The sequence below is a fragment of the Ips typographus genome, linkage group LG8, assembly GCF_016097725.1.
Source record: "Ips typographus isolate SLU linkage group LG8, UJ_Ityp_2.0, whole genome shotgun sequence".
Taxonomy (NCBI): domain Eukaryota; kingdom Metazoa; phylum Arthropoda; class Insecta; order Coleoptera; family Curculionidae; genus Ips; species Ips typographus.
Window position 1 is genome coordinate 7,570,991 of NC_138429.1, and position 23,020 is coordinate 7,594,010.

At 33.2% G+C, this 23,020-nt stretch overlaps 2 protein-coding genes across 2 annotated transcripts in view; one reads left to right on the plus strand and one right to left on the minus strand.

Moving 5' to 3' along the window:
- Positions 1–23,020, plus strand: part of LOC145732762 (neuroligin-4, X-linked-like) — a 101,047-nt gene that overhangs the window by 23,471 nt on the left and 54,556 nt on the right. The window lies entirely within an intron of this gene.
- LOC145732785 (uncharacterized) lies at positions 14,004–15,957 on the minus strand. The gene is made up of 3 exons (XM_081985279.1): positions 15,795–15,957; positions 15,484–15,743; positions 14,004–14,308 (listed from the first exon to the last, which is right to left on the minus strand). The coding sequence occupies exons 1-3, from the start codon at positions 15,955–15,957 to the stop codon at positions 14,153–14,155; spliced, it is 579 nt and encodes a 192-aa protein (XP_081841405.1). The 3' UTR covers positions 14,004–14,152.

Genomic DNA, 23,020 nt, shown 5'->3' on the forward strand with positions numbered 1-23,020 from the left:
TGAAAAATATCTAGAGACGTAGAAGGCAAAAACATTAAAACCATCTTCCTGTATCTAGGCTACTGGAGAATTTTGGCAAACCTCATTCATAATGAGTATTAATTTCATAATGCGTGTTCCAAATTTGATCAAAATTGTTCCAACGGTTTGACAGTTATGACAAAAAAACGATTTTTTAAACAGAAATTTGAAGGACTGTGTTTTCCTTAGAATGCATTTTTCAGAAAAATGACATAATGCATGTCAACTTATTTTTTAATTGGCTATGGATTGGTGAATTCTTGACATTTAAAACTGGACCACCCTGTATAAGTCTCTTATTTTTTTTGCTGATATTATTACTATTTTAGTATTTAATTACATACATAGTAATAGCATGTAATAGTGTACTCTATTTTTCCAATGTGGAAGAAAGTAGTTTTCTTTTTAATAACTAACCTTTAATTAGACTCATGTATCATCATTGATATTATTCACTCCAATGATCATCTTGACCTCATTCTATGCTCGTTGAAGAAAATACTATTTCCTCTTTGTTGCTAGGAACAATTCCATAAACTTAAACTACAAAACAATGTCTATTCAAACTAGGTTATTGAAATTTCAAACTTCTTAATTCACAGGGGTTTCATAGACAAAATTTCCCCAGAAACCTTGCATGCATATTTGAAAAATCTCTCATCGGACCCTTTCAACACATATTTATTTCATACGATCCGCGGCCGTTTAATATTTCAAACAGACGGGCCCCTCGAACTCAGGTAAGCCAGACTTCCTAATAATATATCGCCCGTTTCTGGCTTTCCGGAAAAATATCTTGCCGCCGGAAAATGCGATTTCATTCTTCCTTCACTGACATCTTATTTCCTTAAATTGTTCATTACAGGGTATTAAATTTAAAAAGAGGCCGTACCTAATCCATCCTGCACGTGAAGCAACTTGGTCTTAAATCAACAGCAGCCCCATTAGGTGCTCGAGCTTTTTATGATTGGCTTTTTGTAGGGGGTTCTTCGTTAGCCAAAATTAAAATGGCGTCCCTTGAGGATATATTTCTTTTGTTATGGTTGGTCGGGGATCAAAACAACCCCGCAGGGGGCTTGAAAGCGTCGGAAAGTTTGTGATTTTCTATGGATAAGTAATGCAGTTTACGAACTTTCTCTTAGAATAACTGCATCAAGTAAATTGTAAAGTCTAGTTACCCAAAAGAAATATATTTTTCAAACTAGATAGGTCAACTATCTTTTGTGTAATACTGTGCCCTATTCTATCGGGAATAGACTGAGAGTGGCACTCCAAACCATTATTGTCTACTATGTAAGCAAGTCAAGACTCAAAGGATCTCCTTCCTTCTTATCCATTCGATTATTGATTACTTAACCGTTTGTGCTTTCCGAGCCATTCCCCAAGCCACACAAATCACCTTTATAAACCAAGCCCTAGGAAAAGGAAAGTTTTCTCTGCGATAGACAGTAATTATTATTATCCTGTACAATATACATACTAAGTTGCTACTGCAAAAGGGATTGCTGAAATTGCTTCAAAACTAATTAAATTGATTTGGTTAGTGCAAAGTGGTCTCGTAGAAGTGAATAAATATGAATATGTGTCTGAACAAGCTGCCGCCTAATTTCGTGTAAATTGTTCAGCTCCGAGAAATTTGACCTGGTGCACGATTGCTATGCATCCCGGGTACGCGGACGTGCCCCAGATGCTAAACAGAGGAATTACGGCTTTGGGGACTCTATGTTACCTTGCCTAGTCTCTAGTGGGAGTTTTTGATTTAAACGTCATAGTAAACAGAGAATTTATGGTCTTTGCTCATGTACTATTCCATTTGACCTAGAGGAGAATGTATTCAATTTCTTGGCCCGAATTTAGATGTGCATATGAAATATAGTTTGCTTAAGACAAATTAGAATTCTACATTTAATTTCCATATTATTCCCAGATTATTCAAGTTGTTTTAGGAGTGTATATGTGTCTCTAGAAATTTGCCTTGGTAGTTTAACATACAGTGTTTTGCGAATGGAAATGTGACCTAAAATATCAACTTTTCAGAGTAATTTTAGTTGGTAATTGTAATATTGGGGATACATATAATATACTCTCAGTAAAACAGAACTTTATTAATTTCGTTTTTTACCTGAAAATATTTCATCAGCTTAAAAATGAGGAGGTTTTTTGAGGTCAGCCAACACTCTCTTGGCTGCCAAGCTGTTAATATGTATCTCTGTCTTGTAATATGGCCAGCCCATCTCCATTTTAGCTGCGCTACTCTTTCGAAAGAGTTCTAAGCTTTTTGAATTAGTTAATAACGTAATTCTTTTTGAAAGCTCTAGGTCATATTTTAAGCTACTACTGTTGCACCGCTCATTAATTCACCCTGAATATTAATTTAAAAAAAACAAATATTAATTTTCATCTGTTTCAATCATTTTGAGGACAGTTCAAATAACCAATGATATCATGTTAAACTAATGGACCGAATTTCAGGCATTTTTTTCCACATTTAACGACTGACCGGAAAAGATAAATTGCAACCAAAATTGCATCGACAGGGGAAACGTCGGTCCCAAATTGCGTTTATTGACTTTTTGTCTGTCGCTTACTGGGACAATCGAGCATTTTATAATTGCACCGTGACAATTGCCGATATACTTCCAAATTCTTGAGCGGAATTTACGGCTAAAACTTCTTGGGAACAATTTACGACTTGCCACATTCACGTCCGACTTGTGGCTCAGAGTTACGACTTTTTTAAGAGCGAAAGGTGTGGTCCACATAAAAGAATTAACTTCATCCGCAACAAAACCACGAAACAGTAGAACCGTAAACGCAAACAATTCGTATATTATGCCATTTAGCTAGAGTCAGCAAACTGGGACCGCATGCATGAAAGTTTAAATTGGCTTTAGTTTTATCATCAGTAGAAACTTTATTGAAGAAAGTTTTCTTTGTTTTCTGGTGAAAAGATCGCTTGTTTGCCTGCTCAGTAAAAGAACTTCAAGCCTCGTTACCTTAGCGACACAGCTAATTAAGTTAGCTGAGTTCACAGGTAGGTAAACTGGTAAACAAGGAATGAAATTTTAATCAAAACTTAATCAGCCGCTCGTTTGCTAATGTAATTAAAAATATTATCTCATACAAGAGCCGACGAACTTCGGAAAAGACAATTTCACTCTACTCGAAGAATTTCAAATGTAGGAGATTTATGCGTGAAGGATAAGGAAATGAGAGGATTCCCATTGATTGATCGTAAGGGTTATTGACGGATAGTCCAGAGGGCAAGAATGTTGGCTTTTACAAGATTTGTGTATTTATGCAGGATCGAAATCAGCCCTTGTTGTTCATTTACAAAACTCAGTCATTGCTATTCTGAATATAGTCAAAATCGTCCTTTTTAATAGATTGGTACAAGTAGTAGGGTGCAAACACTGCACAACGTTTTTGTCAAACTTTTCTTGTTGCCAAACTAATAAAATTTCCAAACTTTCTTAGCACAAAAGAGCACTACTCCAGGCGTTCTATTTAAAAGAAAATTACAATTTTGTTGGTTTCCTGTTAAAAATAGTCAAACTTTTCGGGTTCATTCTTCACAAAAAGTAGAGTAAAAGTAGTTTTTTGGTTGCTCTATTAACGCTAGATTTATGGAAGTGAAAACTTTAGAAACAGAGGGTTTAAAAATTCATTTTTTTAACGATTATAAATTAGTCGTTTTATCCAAATTTGTGTGTCATCAAATGAATTATATCAACAGTTACACTAACAAAACATACAGATTAGCAAAATTTACTTACCAGTACACGAGAATTACTGTTATAACTATTAACTTTCTGGGTAAACTAATCTAAGATATTAACAACCGTGCTTAATTAAGTATTTAGAGACTATAATGTATACAAATTCATGTGTAAGTATGGAGATCTGGAAAACTAAAGGATACAGAGTTAGAAAAATTATAGCAAAATTGCCCATTTTGAAGTTTAATAAATATGCATGCACTTCAAAATTTCAAAAAACATCCAGAGATTCCAGAGAGCTATCCAAAATGTATAAAATCAGTTTTTATTGATTTAGTTGATAATACAGGGTGGTCCAGTTTTAAGTGTCAATAATTCACCATTCGATAGCCAATCAAAAATAAGTTGACTTGCATTATGTAATTTTTCTGAAAAACGTTTCCTAAGATACAGCCCACCAAATTTCAATTAAAAAAATCGTTTTATAGTGTAAAACTGAACATTCAATCCTTGGAGAGTCCAAATTTGTACTGAATAGTAAAAAAACTTGCTATTAACTACTAGGAATAGTCTTATAATTCGTTTTCTCAGACTGCCTTCCTGGTAAAAACTAAAAACAGTCCGGAAATCAAGACAAAGATTGTATTGTACATGAAACTCATTTTTTGCTACTAAAAATAATCTAAAAGTTGATTTTTAAGGCTAGAATTAACTTTACTAGAACTAAAGAGAGTCCAAAAGTCTATTTTCAGGACTTTAATTGGTGTACAACTCAATTTTCTGAAACAAGACTACAAGCAAATTAAATTTTCGGACTATTTTACTTCTCAAGACTAATATCGTAGCATTTGGTACCAAATTTTTTTACTTTTATTACTGAAGAAACTTGAATTTTGGAAATAGTCTTAAACTCGATTTTTCAGTCTTAAAAAGCACTAAAAACAGTCTGAATTTCTTAGAGATGCTACAATTTATTGCACCTATACTAATCTTGAAATGACATTTTCAAGACTATGGACAGTGTCCAAACTGGCGTTTATTTAGATTAGTCAAAGAGGCCTGATTAGTCAAAAGATAGTATTGAAGCATCTTAAAACACTAAAAACAGTCTAGATTTTTAAGAAATGCTTGAGTTTTTAGCACTGAGGTGTCTAGAAGTCGATTTAATAATAAAAAAGGTTAGAATGATATTTGAAGTCTATGGAGAATGTAAAAATATTTTTTTTAAGTTTGCTATGTCAATAACTTCAATTTTCCAAGCTGAAAGCAGTTTTGAAGCACTAAAAATAGTCCAGAATTCTAAGAAAATGTAAAGCAAAGTAAAAAGTACGAAAAGTTAGTTTTCAAGACAATTTTCATGAATCTAATGTCAATGTCCTGTATTTAAGACTATTTTCAAGACTAAAATATTGAAATTAGTCTTCAATTTATGAAAACTTAGTTGAAATGCAAATTTTAAGCTTGTGATGTCACTTTTCATTAGTTCAAAGTCACTTTTTGGTGTTCAAGTCAATTTTTAAGGTTTAAATGTATGAATTTGTACTCAAAAATTCTAGAAAAATCAATTTTTAATACTAAAGTCTCTCGATTTGTATTAAAACTGTTTTTAAGCTTCTGAAATAAATTTTTATCATTTCTAAATCAATTTTCACAACTAAAGAATTTCAGTTTATTTGGAAACTATGAAAACTGGCTACAATAAAATTTTTTAAGCTTCTTAAGTCAATTTTTCGTTTCCAAGACAATTTTTAAGTTGGGTTGGGTTAGTTTTGGGTCTTTGAACGTAATAAGTGAATTATTTCGTAAACGAAGTATTAAATTAGAATTCTATAAGAGATAATTAATTTTTCATCGTGAACAATAAAATTAAAAGAAACTGTAATTATTGAAAAATATCCAAACACCTACAAAATAAGACAAAAACACCTGTATCTACGCTTCTGGAGAATTTTGGCAAACGTCATTCATAATGAGTATTAATTTCTAGAGTGCTTGTTCCAAATTTGATCCAACTGTCTGACAGTTATGACAAAAAAAAACGATTTTTTAAACTGAAATTTGAAGAACTGTATTTTCCTTAGGAAGCCTTTTTCAGAAAAATGACATAATGTATGTTAACTTATTTTTTGATGGGCTATCGAATGGTGAATTATTGACATTTAAAACTGGACCACCCTGTATAACTGAAAGTGGGCAACACAACAAAATGCGCAATTTTGCCATAATAATTGGCTACCGCCGCCTGAATCTTTTATCATTTGCGAAATTCCCATACTTATACACAAATTTGGGACAGCCTGTATAGTCTTTCGTTCCTTGCATATTAATATGTATTTTGATGGATATTGCTGAAAGCTTTAAAAATTGACAATGGGAACAGGACAAAATAGACTTCAACGTTACACGTCAGTTGTTTGACTTGGACGATCTCTTTTCTATTGGAGCTGTTAAACGGGAGTTTTCTGGAGCTATTCTATAAACCTGCTCACATAAATCAGTCGGCTATCCAAAATCCAGGAATGGCATAAAGGTAAAATATATATGCAAAATACACCTTCAGACACACAATTCGGTTGTTCGATATTTGAGTCACGCGCCGAACCCTGGTTGAATAAAGATGGAGGGGCGATATTAAATTTCGACGGGTTTTCGTCAATTATTATTGGTCTAGGCTGAAAATTGCGGTTCAAAGTTATTCATAGTTTCAATAAAAATGGAAATCTCTTAATTGGAACCATATTCCCGGAAGGTCGAAGGGGGACGATTTGCATGTTTCGCAAGGCAAAGCCAAACAAAGTGTCTGGGCGAAAGTAATCGGCTCATCATTTGACTTGGTAAAGTTTCCAAGTTTCTAATGGATTTTTAAAAAATTCTTGTCGGGATGCATTCCGCTTTGAAGTTTTAAATATTTTTCTTGAGAGTTTGGCCGGATGCCAAACGTGTCATTAGTTTCCTCTTTTAAAAATCGCGAAAAAGTCGTATTAAAACGTATTTTATGTATATTGTACTTTCCATCCCTACGCTGGTTATTTTAAATTGCAGGGAAGAAGCGGATATGTTTCATTCGTCTTTGATTTATTCAAAATAATTTAGCATAACAACTGAGAATAATTCACAGTTGACACAGTTTGTGGAAACAAAAGTATTTATTCAAAACAGTCTTGTTAGTAAAAAGCAATTTGACTTTAAAAACTGAAACTTTTATCCAAAACTAGATATTTTATGCCTTCAAGAAAAAAATTATGTCAAGAGGCACGTTTAGGCTTTATCAGCTATAGCATTTTTTATTTGAATTAATGGTCTATAGAACTAGAAAGGATTTGTAAAGCTTGCATTTAATTTTGTATTTTAAGTTTATTTCGGATGGTAGAAGAACTATTTTATAGTCTTTTTCTATTCATGTATTTTTTCCTCAATCATAAAACAGAAAATTTTTAAACGTCACCCTGAACACATATTATATCAAAAAATTGATGAGATTGCTTAGAAAGTCTTGTGGTTGGGCCCAAAGTTACTAAAGTCAACAATTTTAAATTTGGGACCTACAAAATGATATTCAAAAGTTGCAATAGAAAATATTAGTTAAAATAATAATAATAGTAATAGTAAAGATTTTAAGCCTTCCCTAGTATCACACATTTATTGCAAACATATTTTTATCAAACATTTTATCAATATGCCAACCAATATTACAAGAGTGTTTTGCATAATCAATTTTAAAAATATTATATTAATATATTTCAGAAATGTTGCTTATCTTTATTTTAAAAATATATAAAAATCTTTTGATTTCCAATATTAATAAAACATTAGATAAAAATATGTGTACAATATAACCTTGATTTCGGATCCAAATGCCTCATGATGAAAATAAGCTAAAAGATAACCAGAAAATATTGGATTTTCTGCCACAATAGAGTACGTACATTTATCTTACTTTTTTTAGGGTTGTTACTGTTTTTTTTTTTGTGGTCAGATTTGGAAATATCTGACTAATTTTCAACGATTTCTTTTGATCACATTTACTAAAGAAATCTTGGAAGCTTATTAGCTCACCTTGTACAAAATAGGTGAGGTTGATTCTAGATTAAACTGGTAGGTAACCTGATTACCAAAATAATAGGTTACTTAAGTGTGGACCTCAAAATCAAAGCTTTTAACCAACAATGTTAACTAAATTTCTGGTAAAAGCCAAAAAAGCCAAATCAGGAAAACGGATAATTGAATATTCGAGATAAGATAAATAAAACCTGAAAGCCTGGTGTTGGATTGCAATGAAGGGGGAGAAACCCAAAAAAAAAAACAGTGTTGTCAATTGAATTAACAACCGGACCCGATAAACTCAATTTCTGCCTTAAAGGCAGGGTCACAGTAATTAATTAATAAAAGTTGGTGTTTTCTTTCTCCCGGCAGAACGAATAATGTCCCTGGTCGGACCGGAAAATAACGAATGGGAACGGTGACAAAAGCCGACTTTCTTCGTCGTTTTTATGGCCGTGCCATCAATTTTTTCCGGTCTTTGTATCTGGACTTTTCCAGAAATAAATTAGCTTGTAGAGGGGAGGTCAAGCTGCACACGCATCCACCAAGCAGCTGAAAATGGCACTTGTTGAATATTTTTCCGGGACACAGTGACAAAGGTGCCGGCTAAGTTTGATGTTACACTTTCCAACTAAGACGAATTTATTATGCTACCCTCAGCACATCGGATCCTTTTTATCCCATTTTCGCTGCCGAAGTTTTCCCATTATTATTGCAAGGGCGTTATCGCGAAAGAAAAACTTATGGCCCTTATTTCCCTACATTATTCGCTTTATCCGTCATAAAAGGATAAATTGTTTTAACTCTGAGACGGCTTTGCTACTACGTGATAGGCTTGCAAAAGAATTTAGGGGCACTAACTCTATAAATACGTTAAAAATTAAATAACAAAACGCGCCACTGTCGCCAGGATAAGCGCAATAAATCTTTTTGTGTGCACAGTTTCCAGTTATTGAACAAATAATATCGAATCCAGTCGAAAATAAAACTCATTTTTTCACATTCCGAGCTCAAAAAATAATAACGTTTAAAATCGTATTCATTTCACGAGGATTAAACATTGCGCTGGTAAAAAAAAATGTTTTGGATACTCTCATTTCAACGTTATTTTAATTGCTGGATTTAGGGATTCCTTTTTTGCATGTAATCGCGAGAAGTTGGATCAACTGATAATCCCTTACGGACTAACGGAGGTCAGGCTTAACTTAACTCCGGTGTTTATGAAAATCATCCAAAAATTAACACCAGTAAATTGTGGTTGTTGTGTGGAAAAGTGGAAATCCGGTCGTGTTTCCGGACCCGGTCGCGGAACAGCAACAACGCCCGCTTATTTCTCGGTTCAAGGGTTACCCTTTATAGATCTACAATGCATAGAACCATGCGACAATGCTAAATCGAATAACATACATCAAGATACGTCGACGTTGCCAAAGTTTATTACACATAACAATAAAAATGACTATCATAGTATGTTAGATTGTGGAAAGTTGGACTCGGTTGTCTACAGTTTGCTTTTTGAATATTGAACAGCTTGGATTTATTGCTGTTTTAGTTGATCAGTTATCAGACTGCTTGGTGGTAGTTTTTCAGAAACATTTCAATCATCTGTAATAATCAAGTTTTTGATTTAGCTTTAATGAGTGTTGTTTGAAGTTTGAGTCTATTCATTTACTCATAATAATGTAAGTTCAAATTTAGGCTCTATCAATTTTTACTTATATCTGTAACAAGATTTAAGTCTAATATTTCGATATTTTTTAGTTGGATTTAAAAAGTTTAATCACGATTCGGACACATTCGTTGGAATAGATGACAGATTAGATAATCAGTCGGTCGGTCAGTCTCAGTAATACCTACGGCAATAATTTTTCAAATGTCACTGCAGCAAGACTTCTTGCGAAGATAGTGAGGTTTTAGATATAAAACACGAAATCGTTTAGTGGAAAATGTGGGGGTATTAAGTAAAAAATTTGCCATTAGAGAACACACTTGGGGCCAGCAAGTGGCTCTCGTCCCGAAAATTCGGGTCAATTTACGCAACCAGTGAAGCCCGTCATTTTTCATCCGCTATCTGGCGATAAAATAATGACGGCCATTTACCGGGAAAAAGGGAACGAGTCGCCCCCTAGCAAAGTCTTTTTTCAAATTAAAATCGAGCGTTTGAGTGAAAACGTTACCTTTCGGAATCCCGTTTCCGTTCGTTGATTTATTGAAAAGTTTAACTGCAACCGACGTGGAAAAACATCAAAAAATAACTGTATGAAGTGCTTTAGAATGTTCGCGACACCGACGACAGCCCGGCATTTTAACGATTTGTTTATTCCACTTTCCAAATTTCTGCCATTTTGCTGCCGTTCCAAGTTTTAACGGCAGTGGCGCACCAAAACGGTACAAAATAGACAGTGGAATGTCCCATCAGCAACGTCACACGAATAACGATATATTTTATTGAATCAATCCTATGTGTCCTATGCTAGTAGCCCCGTAATTAATGACCGCACTGCGGACAATGCACGACCATGTTAATTGAAAGCCACTAAATGCGAGCAATTGTGCAACTGTTGCTCGTTACCCGCAAATAAATGCTACCACAAACTAGATTGCTTTTCCTTCCTATAAACAAAATGATGATGGTTTTGTTTAACCTCTCTTTTACTTCATTCACACAAGTCATTCCAACCAAATTTTCGATTTTGACACATAATCAGCTGGTAATCAAACATTTTTGTCACAACCGGTTGTATTTTGTTTTATTCTTGTATTGTTTTTGATTAATGATATTATCTTTACAGAGTGACATAGATATTACCAGTTGGGAGAGATATTCATTGCATATCTCATAATCAAAAAATGTATACATAAACTTTAAAAAAAAATGTATCTCATGTGACAGTGAAATAACTTTTACGATTTTGTCAGATTCTCTCGACGTACCTTAAAAAACATTCTTCAAAAAATATGAATATAATATAACAGTAACATTCCCTAAAGTAATATACCCGAAAAGTACGTTTTTTTCACTTTTGGACATCACATTCTTTCCGTTTTTTTAATTATGAAGTTCCTTTTAAGAACTTGTAATTTAACATACTTGATTTCTGGCGTTAATTAGTTAATTATTAATAAATAGTTCAGTTTGGGTTTTCGTTTATTCTTTTTTCGTTAAAAAGCTTTGTTACAAATATACAGGGTGTTTGAGTTCGAAGTGATAAAATAAAGTTTATTGATTTTCTTTTTCTAATGCCTGGTGTTGTTTATTGTGTCAATAAAGGATTAATTTTAAAGTGGTTGAAAAACCTTGACTAAAAATGTATTCTGTTACCATATAATCTTAAAGTCTTAATTATTACATTTATACACAGAAAGTATTAAAACTAATGTCTTTGATGTACAAAGTGTTCATTTTTTAACTTAGTTGCCCACATACAGGACGTTTTTCAAAAGTCCGCATTTTGAAACCTTTTTTGTATTTCTATTGTTTGTTAAGTTATCGAAAAAGTAAAAAGAAATGTTCATAGAGTTTTTGCTATAGAAAATGGTGGCGTGTTTTTTTCTAGAATTTTTTTCACATGAGGCGTTTGATTGCAAAACCAGACATTTGACATTTTTTTTTTTAAAACTAGTTAGATATCAATTATATACAGTCTGTCCCAAATTTGATGCTCACCATTGGGATCTCAGTTATTATTGAAGTAACAAAAATGTTTAAATTAGAAAAGTTTTAAAGAATTATATGGCTAATTAAAATCTTTTTTTTCTAAAATATTCTGTTATTTTTTGTTTTCAAGCTATTTCGAAAAAACTGAACAGTGATGATTTCTTACATGGCCATTATTTTGCAAACTGTTTGTTGGACAGCCGGTAAACTTCGAGATTGTGACACTTTGTTCTGAAGAATAATTTGGTTGTCCCAAAAATGTTCTATCTTTATTTATTTTTGAGGTTAGGACTAACTTTTGTTTTACTTATGGAAGCACAATTATGGCCAAAGAAAAAATCATCATTTTTCAGTTTTGTTCAAATATCTCGAAAACAAAAAATGCTGGGTTATTTTTCAAAAGAGATTTGAATTAGCCATGTAATTCTTTAAAACTTTTCTAATTTAAACATTTTTGTACTTTCGATAATAACTGAGATCCCAATGTGAGCATCGAATTTTGGACTGACTGTTAAGAATATGTGATTTTCTGTCTCTCAAATGCATAAACAGATGTTCAAAGCACTTAAGAGCATGTTAAAACTATTCATCTAAAACGACGCGGAGTTCGGCCAAGCTGTCGAGTGTGGAAAAGATGCTTTCCACAAGTGTTAGGAACCAAATTTATATTTACATATATTTATCTAAAAAAAAAATCAATAATCCTTCATTTCAAAAAATAACTTGTAGTAGCTTGCTAAATCTAAATTTTTTCTAGCTTAGTAGTACTCTTCAATACTAGGAGCAGTTTATCTTCAAGCTCTTCATCTGGTTTTCATTACATCATTTTGCAAGCAAATAATACTCAAACTGGTGCATGTACTTCCCTTTTTGTAATTGATATGTTCACTTTAATTGACATAACATAAAAGCAAGTGACAGAACCAGTTTGTTGTTACACCTAATATACAATGTAACTTACAAGTTTTGAAGAATGAATGTCCTATTTTCTCAGTTACAGAATATTTTTCGATAATGAGAGTTTCTTTTAATTTTCTTGTGTAATTTGAAACCAGAATATACCTCTTGTAAAATTCTGATTTGAAACTTTGCTTACAGGATAATTTAGTTATTACTTTCAAAGACACAAACCCAACCTCACCCAACTTAAAAATTGTATTGAAAACACTAAAAATTGACTTGAGAAACTTAAATATTGTCTTTGTAGACAGTTTTCAGACAAATTGAAAGACTTTAGTCTAGAAAATTGAGGTGAGAGGCTTAAAAACTGTTTTTGTAGTCAGTCGACATGAAAAACGAGTTTTTCTAAGATTTTTGACTACAAATTCCCACATTGAAACCTTGAAAATTGACTTGGACACCAAATAGTAACTCTAAACCAATGAAAAGTGGCATCAGAAGCTTAAAGTTTTTATAATTTAAAGACAAATTTCAACAGTTTAGTCTTAAATATAGGATATTGACATTAGGTTCATAAAAATTGATTAGAAGAATAACTTTTCAAGGTCTGGACTATTTTTAGTGCTTTAAAACTGCTTTCAGCTTGGAAAATCGAGCTTCAAGACTATCTTCACAAAATGTTTGACTTATCAGGCTTGAAAGCCAGTTTGTACAGTGTTGATAGTCTTGAAAATGTCGTTTGAAGCTTGTTATAACTCGTAGACAGTACAGATGTTGTACAAAAACTATCAAATTTCTGTTGTTATTAAAATCGTTGTGAGTTGGCACTCTACTACATTCAGGTCACTATGTAACTTACATTGTTTTTGTATTGCAGAACCGAAACGGATGGCGCCAGTTTTCCAAGCTATTAAGCGAGAAAAATATTTAATTTTCCTGCAAGCGGGCAGAGAGTCTTAGAAATAAATTCGGCTTTATTTTGCTCGGACTGTCCACGGTCTGCAAATAAAAGGACGCGAACTGAGATATACGGTTATTGTACCAGACTGAATCAGTTTTAACATTTTATTTCTTCATCGCTCTTTAGAACAGGAGTATCGCAATTATTTTACGCACGATTGGGCCCACGTCTCAATATCGTCAATTGGAAAAAAAAACTCGAGCTTGCGGGGGCCTTTGCTTTCTTGTGTAACAATGAACCGTGCGGCTTTATGGGTTCTTCGAACTGCCGTAAAGATAAAAATGTATGTTTTAGAGAGGAGAGGAAGTTCCAATTTGGAAACCGAGTGAACCGACAACCGATCTTGCGAGTTGATTACTTCATTTGTTTTCGAACTTTAAAACGCATAAGTCCTTTAGAGTTTATATAAACCGTTATGGAAATGATAAATCGAAATTTTTGCAGCGGTCCCACAAATTTTCCGGCTCGCTTTACGTTTGTGGAGAGAGACACGGCCGCAAATCAGCCATCTTTGAAATATGGCGGACCTGTCAGCGTAAATTGCTTTGTTGCCGACATGGTTCGCTCATCAATTTCGCGTGTTGTAAATGCGATACTTTGCTTGATTTGTGTTCACTATTGGCAAAAATTCACTTTCCTGTTAAAACAGCCAAAAGAAAACACTATTAATATCATACAAAATTTATTTTAACCTTCCTTATAAAAAGTTTATTACACCACTTTACTCATAAAGCTCACGTGACACGGTATAAAATTTGCCTAATACCTCGAGAAACGCCACGAGACTTTCGTACAAAGCGAACATTTTCCTCATCATTCCGATGAAGACAGGAACCACCTGAAATATGACCGCTATCTTATGAACGGCGGTTTCTTGAAGTTTTTTTTTAGCTCTGGATTGATGTATTCATTGTAGGCTTTCGACATCATGACCAAAATTGGTTCGATGTAGTCTATGGGGGAACGTTTGCCAATTTGATGGTCGTCAGTGTCGATTTTCATTACATTCTGCTAGAACAAAATTGTATTATTAAACCAGTACAATAGAAACTGTTACTTGTAAGTCTTTCAAAAGAGAAAAATTGTAAACTTAAAGTAGCAATCTACTTTAAGGGTTATTAGAACATTATTAGTTTTATAAACTATTTAAATTTTTCAGAATTTCATAGCTATTAAGCATATAAAGCAATTTTTTTTTCTCCATACTATTTGCATGCAAATGCCTCAATAATAGAGGTGCGTGAATGACAATCTAGATTAACCAAATTAACACGACTACTGCAGGCTTTTTGCAGCTCAATTAACTGATCCTAATTTGTTGTTTATTTCTGTAATTAAAGCGGATATACGGCCATTAAAATTTAAAACTTAATTACAACGCAAAAACACAATCGTTCAATTTTATTAAAGTTTGCTAATATAGGTAAAATTTCTAAAGTTCAAATTTACAAAGAAAACTTTTTAAAACTTATGGAAAATACTTTTCTAATTTATTAGAAAACAGCGGTTGGTTGAGCGTAAAATCACCAAAAGTCTGCTGAACTCGTTCATATGAAGATCATCAAATTACTAAACTTTCCCAAATCCAGTTGCTCTTCTTTGACAACAGTAATAAAAATTCATTCACTTATTGTGTTCAATGAAATTGTAATTCTGCTTCAAAAAATTGTGGATTGATATTATATCAATTTATCATTCAATTCAGGCAATTGAAGGTGCAATTTATCTTTCCTGAAATGAAGGTAGAATTCATGGAATTACTGATACCACTCCTTTTTTTCGATTTTATGGATTTGTGTCCCAATCAGCATTAATTTATCTTTACCGTCCATTACTCATAAAATAACGTCGTCGACGTTTGTTTTCTTTCCAAACTTAATCGCTTTTAAATGAAATATAACCCTAACTAAAAACTAGTTGTAAACAAGAAAAGTGTTTTGTTTTTGGCGTCGGTGATTGATTAGGCTTGCCACTCATAGTTCAATAACTTCTACAGGTTTTATAAAACCAAACTGTACAGTAATCCTAACAAAATTTAAATTTTTGTCGATTTTAGGAATTTACTGAAGGTTTCATATAGCTTACAACAATTCAAGAATGCAAAATTTGTGTTTCAGATTTGGGCATTCTGACACATTTTTGCTACAGTGCGATAAAAAAAACATTCTCTAGAAAAAACTTACGTTGTCTTGAATTTCATTGTTCACACTACTTGGTCCATATTTGTCCACAGCCATTTTTATAAAACTCACGAGATAATCCAAATCACTTTGACTTGCTACGTCTCTACGTTTCCTGATATTTCCTTCTACTCCCAGTAATCTGTCTAAGTAGAAATCCATCGTGTTTTGACATCCTCCAAGGGCGTAGCACATTTTATATACGGTTAAAGGGAAAAACATCATACTTAGTAGAGCCAACCCTACAGTTAAGATGACCACAGCTAAAAAAATACATTCAGTTTTTTTTATATATTTAGTTAGGTATAACTCACTTGTAGTAACTGCAGCAATACTGTTTTTAGTCCATTTGAAACCAGATGAAAACGGATTGTATGTAACTTCATTATTAGTTTTCATTGGTGGAAAATCTTGTGTAGGTTTGGCAATGACGGTTATAAAACAACCGCCTACCACAAGTCCAAATATCCAGAGCATCCCTTTCCTAAATTAAGAAAGAACTTTCTTATAAATGCTCCAACTGGATCTCCGAGAGTTTGCTAGTCACTGAAGTAACAAGACGATTTCCTTTGTCAGCCAATATTGCCTTTGTTATGGAAATCAAACGGTCAAAACGGACAACTTTTAGGACTTTTATTGCCCTGGAGGGTCTCTTTCAAGAAAAGTGTAATATTTACATGGAGAGTGGACAGTTATTGGAGTGAAGATGTTTTCACAAAAACACGGAACATTTTATTTTTCTTACTGCGTAGATATAGGGCTCATAGAAAGTAAACTATACGTGCAAACAAGAAAATCCCATTACCGTTAAAGAAACTGGATATTTACGATAGAATTTTGTTGTAGTTGAGAAAGAAAATAACTCACAATCAGTTCCAAAGAAGCGAAAAACTTTTATAATAAGTTTAAATGAACCTGAAAGGAACTTACATTTTTTTGCTTCACTGTCAGAGGCACAACTTCACAACACAAAATCTGCAAGGTAAATGGGCTTGGACTGCAATAACGAGCAAATTTAACTCCCTTTAAGGGTCTGAGATAAAAGGGCAGGCAGGACAATAAAAATAAAAACGGTATTTTTGTCGCAAGGTATAAGGTTTTGTCCTGGCCGGAGGGAGGGTTTTATCCGTTTAAAAGGCACTTGTACCAACAACAGTTAACATTAAGCGCCGGATGTAATAAGTGTAACTTGGAACGAAGAGTTCGTAGAATTTAACTTTTTCTACCTAAATAACTTCAATTAAAATTTGACAACCCTGTTTTGGTCTTAGACACTGAACAAAGTTTAGTAAAAATATGATTTAGTTTTTATTATGATGGAAAATTAACTGTATCCTCTAAAGATAGAATACTCATATTTGGTAAGGTTGTTCTATAGGGGCGACAAAAAAGATTTATGCAAATAAACTGGCGTTAGATGCTACAGGGCGTTCAATTTTTTTGCATGTGTTTTGACTAATTCAACTTAAGAAATTTACACTTTTTTAAACGGAATACTCTGTGTATTATTCTTTTTCTTAACAGTTTTTACAAATTGATTGATTTGATTTCTGATTTTCGGTTTTTGTTATCTTAACTAAACTAAGTTTATTACTAAGTAGCTTACGACCAACTGTTTTATTTTTGTATGTCACTTCACAATAAAAATTTAAAATTCTTATTCTTACTCAATTGATATGTCAAAGACAATGTTCAGATTTTAGTTAAGATAACAAAAAACTAAGGTAAAAGTTAATAATTAAAAATAAAATTCGCAAACTATTAAAATTAGGTATACATAGTATAGTAATTTAGGTATTATTTTGAATGGTGTCACGTGACTGTCTAAGTTAATTCTCAAACGTGTGACAACTGTCATAATATCAAAACTGTCAAACATTGTTCAGTGTGGGCAAACTAAAATCACAGTTTAAAACAGTTTCCTTTTTTAAAAGTTTCTGACAATTAGTTTGACAGCTGTCACGTGACTATCTAATGATATTCGAGTTTTTTTGTGACAGTTGTCACAAACGTTCAAACTGTCAAATTTTACCTAATCGAGGGATGAAGCTTTAAAAATCACAGTGTAGAATAATAGTTAACTTGCAGTATTCGAAACAAGACATAATTTTTTACAGGTTCCTGACAATTAGTTTGACAGCTGTCACGTGACTATCCAAGGAAATAGTGTTCCAGTATCACGTGACAACTGTCATAAACATCAAAACTGTCAAACATTGCTCAGCGTGGGCAAAAAGCTGCTAAAATCACAGTTTAAAACCTGATGCGAAAAAAACATGTGTTTTTTGATTCCATGACCATTATTTTAACAGTTGTCACGTGACCGTCTCTGCAAATGATATTCGAGTATTTTGTGACAGATGTCACAAACCTCCAAACTGTCAAATTTTACCTAATCGAGGCATGAAGCATTAAAAAAATCACAGTGTAGAATAATAGTTAACTTGCAGTATTCGAAACAAGACGTAATTTTTTACAGGTTCCTGACAATTAGTTTGACAGCTGTCACGTGACTATCCAAGGAAATAGTGTTCCAGTATCACGTGACAACTGTCATAAACATCAAAACTGTCAAATATTGCTCAGCGTGGGCAAAAAGCTGCTAAAATCACAGTTTAAAACCTGATGCGAGGGAACACATGTTATTTGATTCCTTGACCATTATTTTAACAGTTGTCACGTGACCGTCTCTGCAAATGATATTCGAGTTTTTTGTGACAGTTGTCACAAACGTCCAAACTGTCAAATTTTACCCAATCAGGGTATAAAGCATTAAAAAATCACAGTGTAGAATAATAGTTAACTTGCAGTATTCGAAACAAGACATAATTTTTTGCAGGTTCCTGACAATTAATTTGATAACTATCAACGTCACGTGACTATAAAAAAAAAGTATTTCAGTATCACGTGACAACTGTCATAAAAATCGAAACTGTCAAACATTGCTCAGCGTGGGCAAAAATCTGGTAAAATCACAGTTTAAAACAGTTTTCTTGCAGTATTCGAGTGAATACATGTTTTTGATTCCATAACCATTATTTTAACAGTTGTCACGTGACTGTCTTTGCAAATGCTATTCGAGTTTTAGGTGACAGATGTCACAAACGTTCGAACTGTCAAATCTTACCCAATCGGGGCATGAAGCAGTAAGAAATCACAGTGTAAAATAATAAACTGTAAATAGAAATAAGTTTGATAGTTGTCACGTGAAGCTCTGGACATGAAGCTCTTAAAATCGCAGTAATGGTTTTCTTCAAAGTCAAACCAAGCCAGACAACCATTTAGAAATTTTACAGATTAACGTATCTAATTTTTCGTAGAAAAATGTCCAATTATACTCAGTTCTTAATGTGAATTCTTTAGGCACAACTAATATTACATTACCCTTCATTAGGGGTCTCTTAATGAGTTTTGAAAGAATTCGTGTTCGTTGTGCTATGAAATAATTGCGTTTTCGGAGCTTTGTATCAAATTTGCTACCCTAAAAAATACGTACTGTGTTCCGTTAATTCATTTTCATATTGTCGAATGTATAATGAAATTTAGAGAGGCCATACCGAAAAGCTGTTACCGTGTCGAATGGGCTATAGGGGAGCATTTTCGAAATACTAATAATAATTTCGCCATTATTTTGATAGAATTGGTGATTATTCAAATCGACGTGGTTTTGCATACCTCCATATGAAACGTTATTGAATTTTGCTTGGAATTTTTAAACAAGTCGCAAGAAATAGGGAAAACGTTGAATTAAGCTTTTTAGGCAAGCTGGAGTTGAAACTAATCGTACTAAGTCAAAGGATTTATGAGAAAAACAACAGCAATGAAACCAATTCCAAATTTAATGAATAATCTGTATAATTTTGTTATCGACAGAACGAGCCGTCGAAACTTTGCTCTCTGATTACGAAACTTAATAAAAATTTTAAAATTCAATACAAACGGATATAGTCAGGCCGAGTTCGGAGCCCGTTCGAGCGCGAATTATTTATTCCCGGGATTTGATTAAGTTCGGGAAACCAAAAAGAGAACTTTTCCAGGTCTTGATTGTCGAGACTGCATTGTTCGACTTTCAATTATTATTTCATATGGCGGAATGGTTTCTAATTCAGGTAACTGCTTTCCCTATTCTAATGGTGGCCAAGCGTAACAAAGTTTGTAGGTGAATGGAATTGGGGGACCAAAATGCTCTATGAAAGGTTTAAAGAAGTATATTTAGCAGTTAATAATTGTGAGCATTGTTTGCTTTAATTACCTGTCATTTCCCTCCAACTTGAAATAATTCAGTGTGAATAGACTTCATTATAGTTGTAGAATATTTATGACCTTTTAGTTCGAACTTATTAAGGCAGTACAAAAAACAATACAAACTTAAAAGAAATTGTGTGGGTGATCTAAAATTCGTCAGAAAAACGTATGCTAAATGCAAATTTTTATTATATTCTCTGTTAACCGGTTTCGCCCAGTTAGGCCATCATCAGCACTCAATAACATGTCCAGGTTGAAGACAGGACCTCAACACATTAAAACTTGCTTTAAAACTTAAAATTATTCTCTAAAAATGTAAAATTGTTAAATTATAAAACTTTTTCAATTTTCTACCATTTTAAAACAGTAGTGCAGTTCACATTTTTAACTAATTTAAAATTTAAAAAAACTTATATATTTTCATAACATTTACTGTACACTCAAAACCAATTACTGAAGTTTTAATAATTTTAAGCTTTCGTCTATATTTTCCCAGTAATTAAATTGAATTTATACAGTAGTTTAGTTCGTTAAACAGTGCAGTAGGTTGTCATTACCACATAAAAAGGGGAAAAAAGATATCATATATTTTGGAAAGAGCAACGAGATAATCTGAGATCTTTATTCTGACGTTTTCGCACAACCCAAATATTTGCGAAAAAATAAGGCTCAAATCGATTAAGTAGCAAGTTTTCCATTTAGATTGTAAATAGGGCTAATTAATTGGAAACGAGCTAATTCAGGTTAGTTGTAATCCGACGGGGTGACAAGATGCCCGTCTTCCTCCCATTCAATTAGATGCAGGAACATTGCTCGACGATCCTAAGTAGAAATCAATATCTAATTTTAGTTCCGAAGCTTACCACTATTCTTCTGCCTTTATTAGTTTTGTTAATGGCAAAAATCAAATTAAACTCAGATTTATCATTAAGAATGACAGCGTGGATAATAAATACCACTGAGCAATACCCTTAAACGACAACTATTATTAATTGAAAATGTAGTGTAATTAAAACCTCACGTATTAATCAAATTAAATGGAAATTACTACGGTAGTGCGGTAGGTAAGTTTCATTAATGAATAATCGCTATTTCATTCTAAAAGTAAACAATGCAGAACGCAATTACATGACTGTAAATCTTTAAACTTTCGTCGTTTTCGCTTATATAAGCCATAGTCTAAATAGGATAAAGCCCTAACATTAGGGATTTCTCTTCAAGGTGGGGTTGGATTAGGCTGCGTTTCATGGCTAAGATTACAATTTATTGCCAGAATGAGGTTGAACATTTGGCAGGAGTTTCCTAACAGAACCTGAATGTTTGTATTGAAGTAAAAACATGGTTATAACAAGTTAGTTAGGCACATTTTACATCATATGTCATTTTTGGACGGACAAACACAGGAAATGCTATCATTAGTTTCATTTTAGAGATAGCTGCTATATGACGGTCTTCCTTTATTTCGTGGATAGTGGATTGTGAATTCACTTAAAATGACTAAAATTTAAAATACGTGCAGAAAATTAGGCACTCCAATGAAATGTCAAAACCAGCTGATTGAAACTTTTGGAAGGGCAAACACGACCATCAAAACATACTCTCTTATGAATACATAGAGTTTTAGCTTAAATTTAGCTATTTCCAAAAGACTTTCAGTTGATATTTCATAAAATGTCTGCCAAATACATAAGAAAGTGTGTCTTAATGGCCGTCTTTGCCCTACCAAAGGTTTCAATCATCTGTATTTGAAAGTTCAGTTCAAGTTGTATTTACAGTTTCACGAGTATAAGAGCTGCACTTATGACAATTTTAGATGTGGCTCGTAGTCACGTGATATCTGTCAAAAGCTGTCAAAATTGATTTGATATGAAACAACAAAACTCCAAAATATTCAAACAGGAAAATGGTTTATCGATTATTTTCATTCAAGTTTTATTTACATATACACGAAACTTTATTTGCCAGTTGTGACGTTTCATGAGTCATAACTTGCAATCACCTGACACCTGTCACAACTGTCAAAGTTAACTCGGTAGTGCTATGAAGTTATAAAACTCCAAGATGGTGTATCGATTTTAGTTAAGTACAGTTCCACAAAAGCATACTTATACCTACATCATAAAAATATTTCTTCATGAATTTTGCTGTGTAGATAATGGTGAAATAAATGATATATCTATTTTTGCCTGTTGATAAAGTCCAAAAAAACCAAATGTTTTTGTAGATATTGTCATCCATATGGCTAGACACTACGATAGTTAGTTCTAGCCTGAAAAATGACACCAAGATAATCCAAGCTCTATTGATAATACTAATAATTTAGTCTCTAGTTTGATAGTTTAAATATTTTTTTCAATGAAGAGATGGGCTGACGATATTAAAGCCGCAGCGGGCAGAAACTGAAGACAAAAGTGCAGTATAGAGATGTCTGGAAGAGACTTGAAGAGACCTATCTCCAGCAGTGGAGAAACTCCGGTTTATGAAGAAGAAGAAGAGTTTAATAATTTAGTCTCTAATTACAGCACAGTGGGTAGTTTTGTAATTCGTAAAAAAATCAGCTTTCAGCTTTCTACTTCGTTTTACCAATTACAAACTACCACATACTGCACATGTAGACTTACCATTAAGGTAACTTGTCTTGAACGTTTTACAAGTGCATTTTTGATGAATAATACATTTTGAAAGGTTTGTTTTATGCGTTTTCGAGAGTTGGATTTTATATTTTTTGCTAATAATGCAACCGACATTGCGTCAAGAAAAATTTGCATGAGCATAAACGCGAAACTTTCATATTGTCCCGGGGGGAGTCATAAAACGCGTAAAGTGTTTTGCGAGGTCTATTTCAAGCATAATATTTTAGGAGGATTAAGCGTGCCGGTTTAGGGGAACGTTAAATTTTCATTTTCTCGCTTTTTAGTCTGTGTTGATACGGCTGCACTTTGTGCAGCGTTAACATTAACTGTCACGTAAACAGTTTACCCCCCAGGCAACCACAGCGGAATATGTATTCGAAATATTTTCCAAAAAAATGTTGGTCATGCATTTTTTAAGTTTGGAATAATAAAAAGTAAATCAAGAAGGACAACAGATCACTTTTACGAGCGAAACGCGACAAGATCCAATAAAGATAGGCCGTCGACGGCTCGTTTGGCATTGTCGGAAGATTACCAAAACTCTAAACTGTAATAAAGGTATCTTACCTTTTGGATTTACGGTTATTACCGCTCAGGGGCGGAGCCCTTCGGCTTTAAAACCCAAAGATATATTGCTTTCGCTTGCGGCGTTGACATTTTGC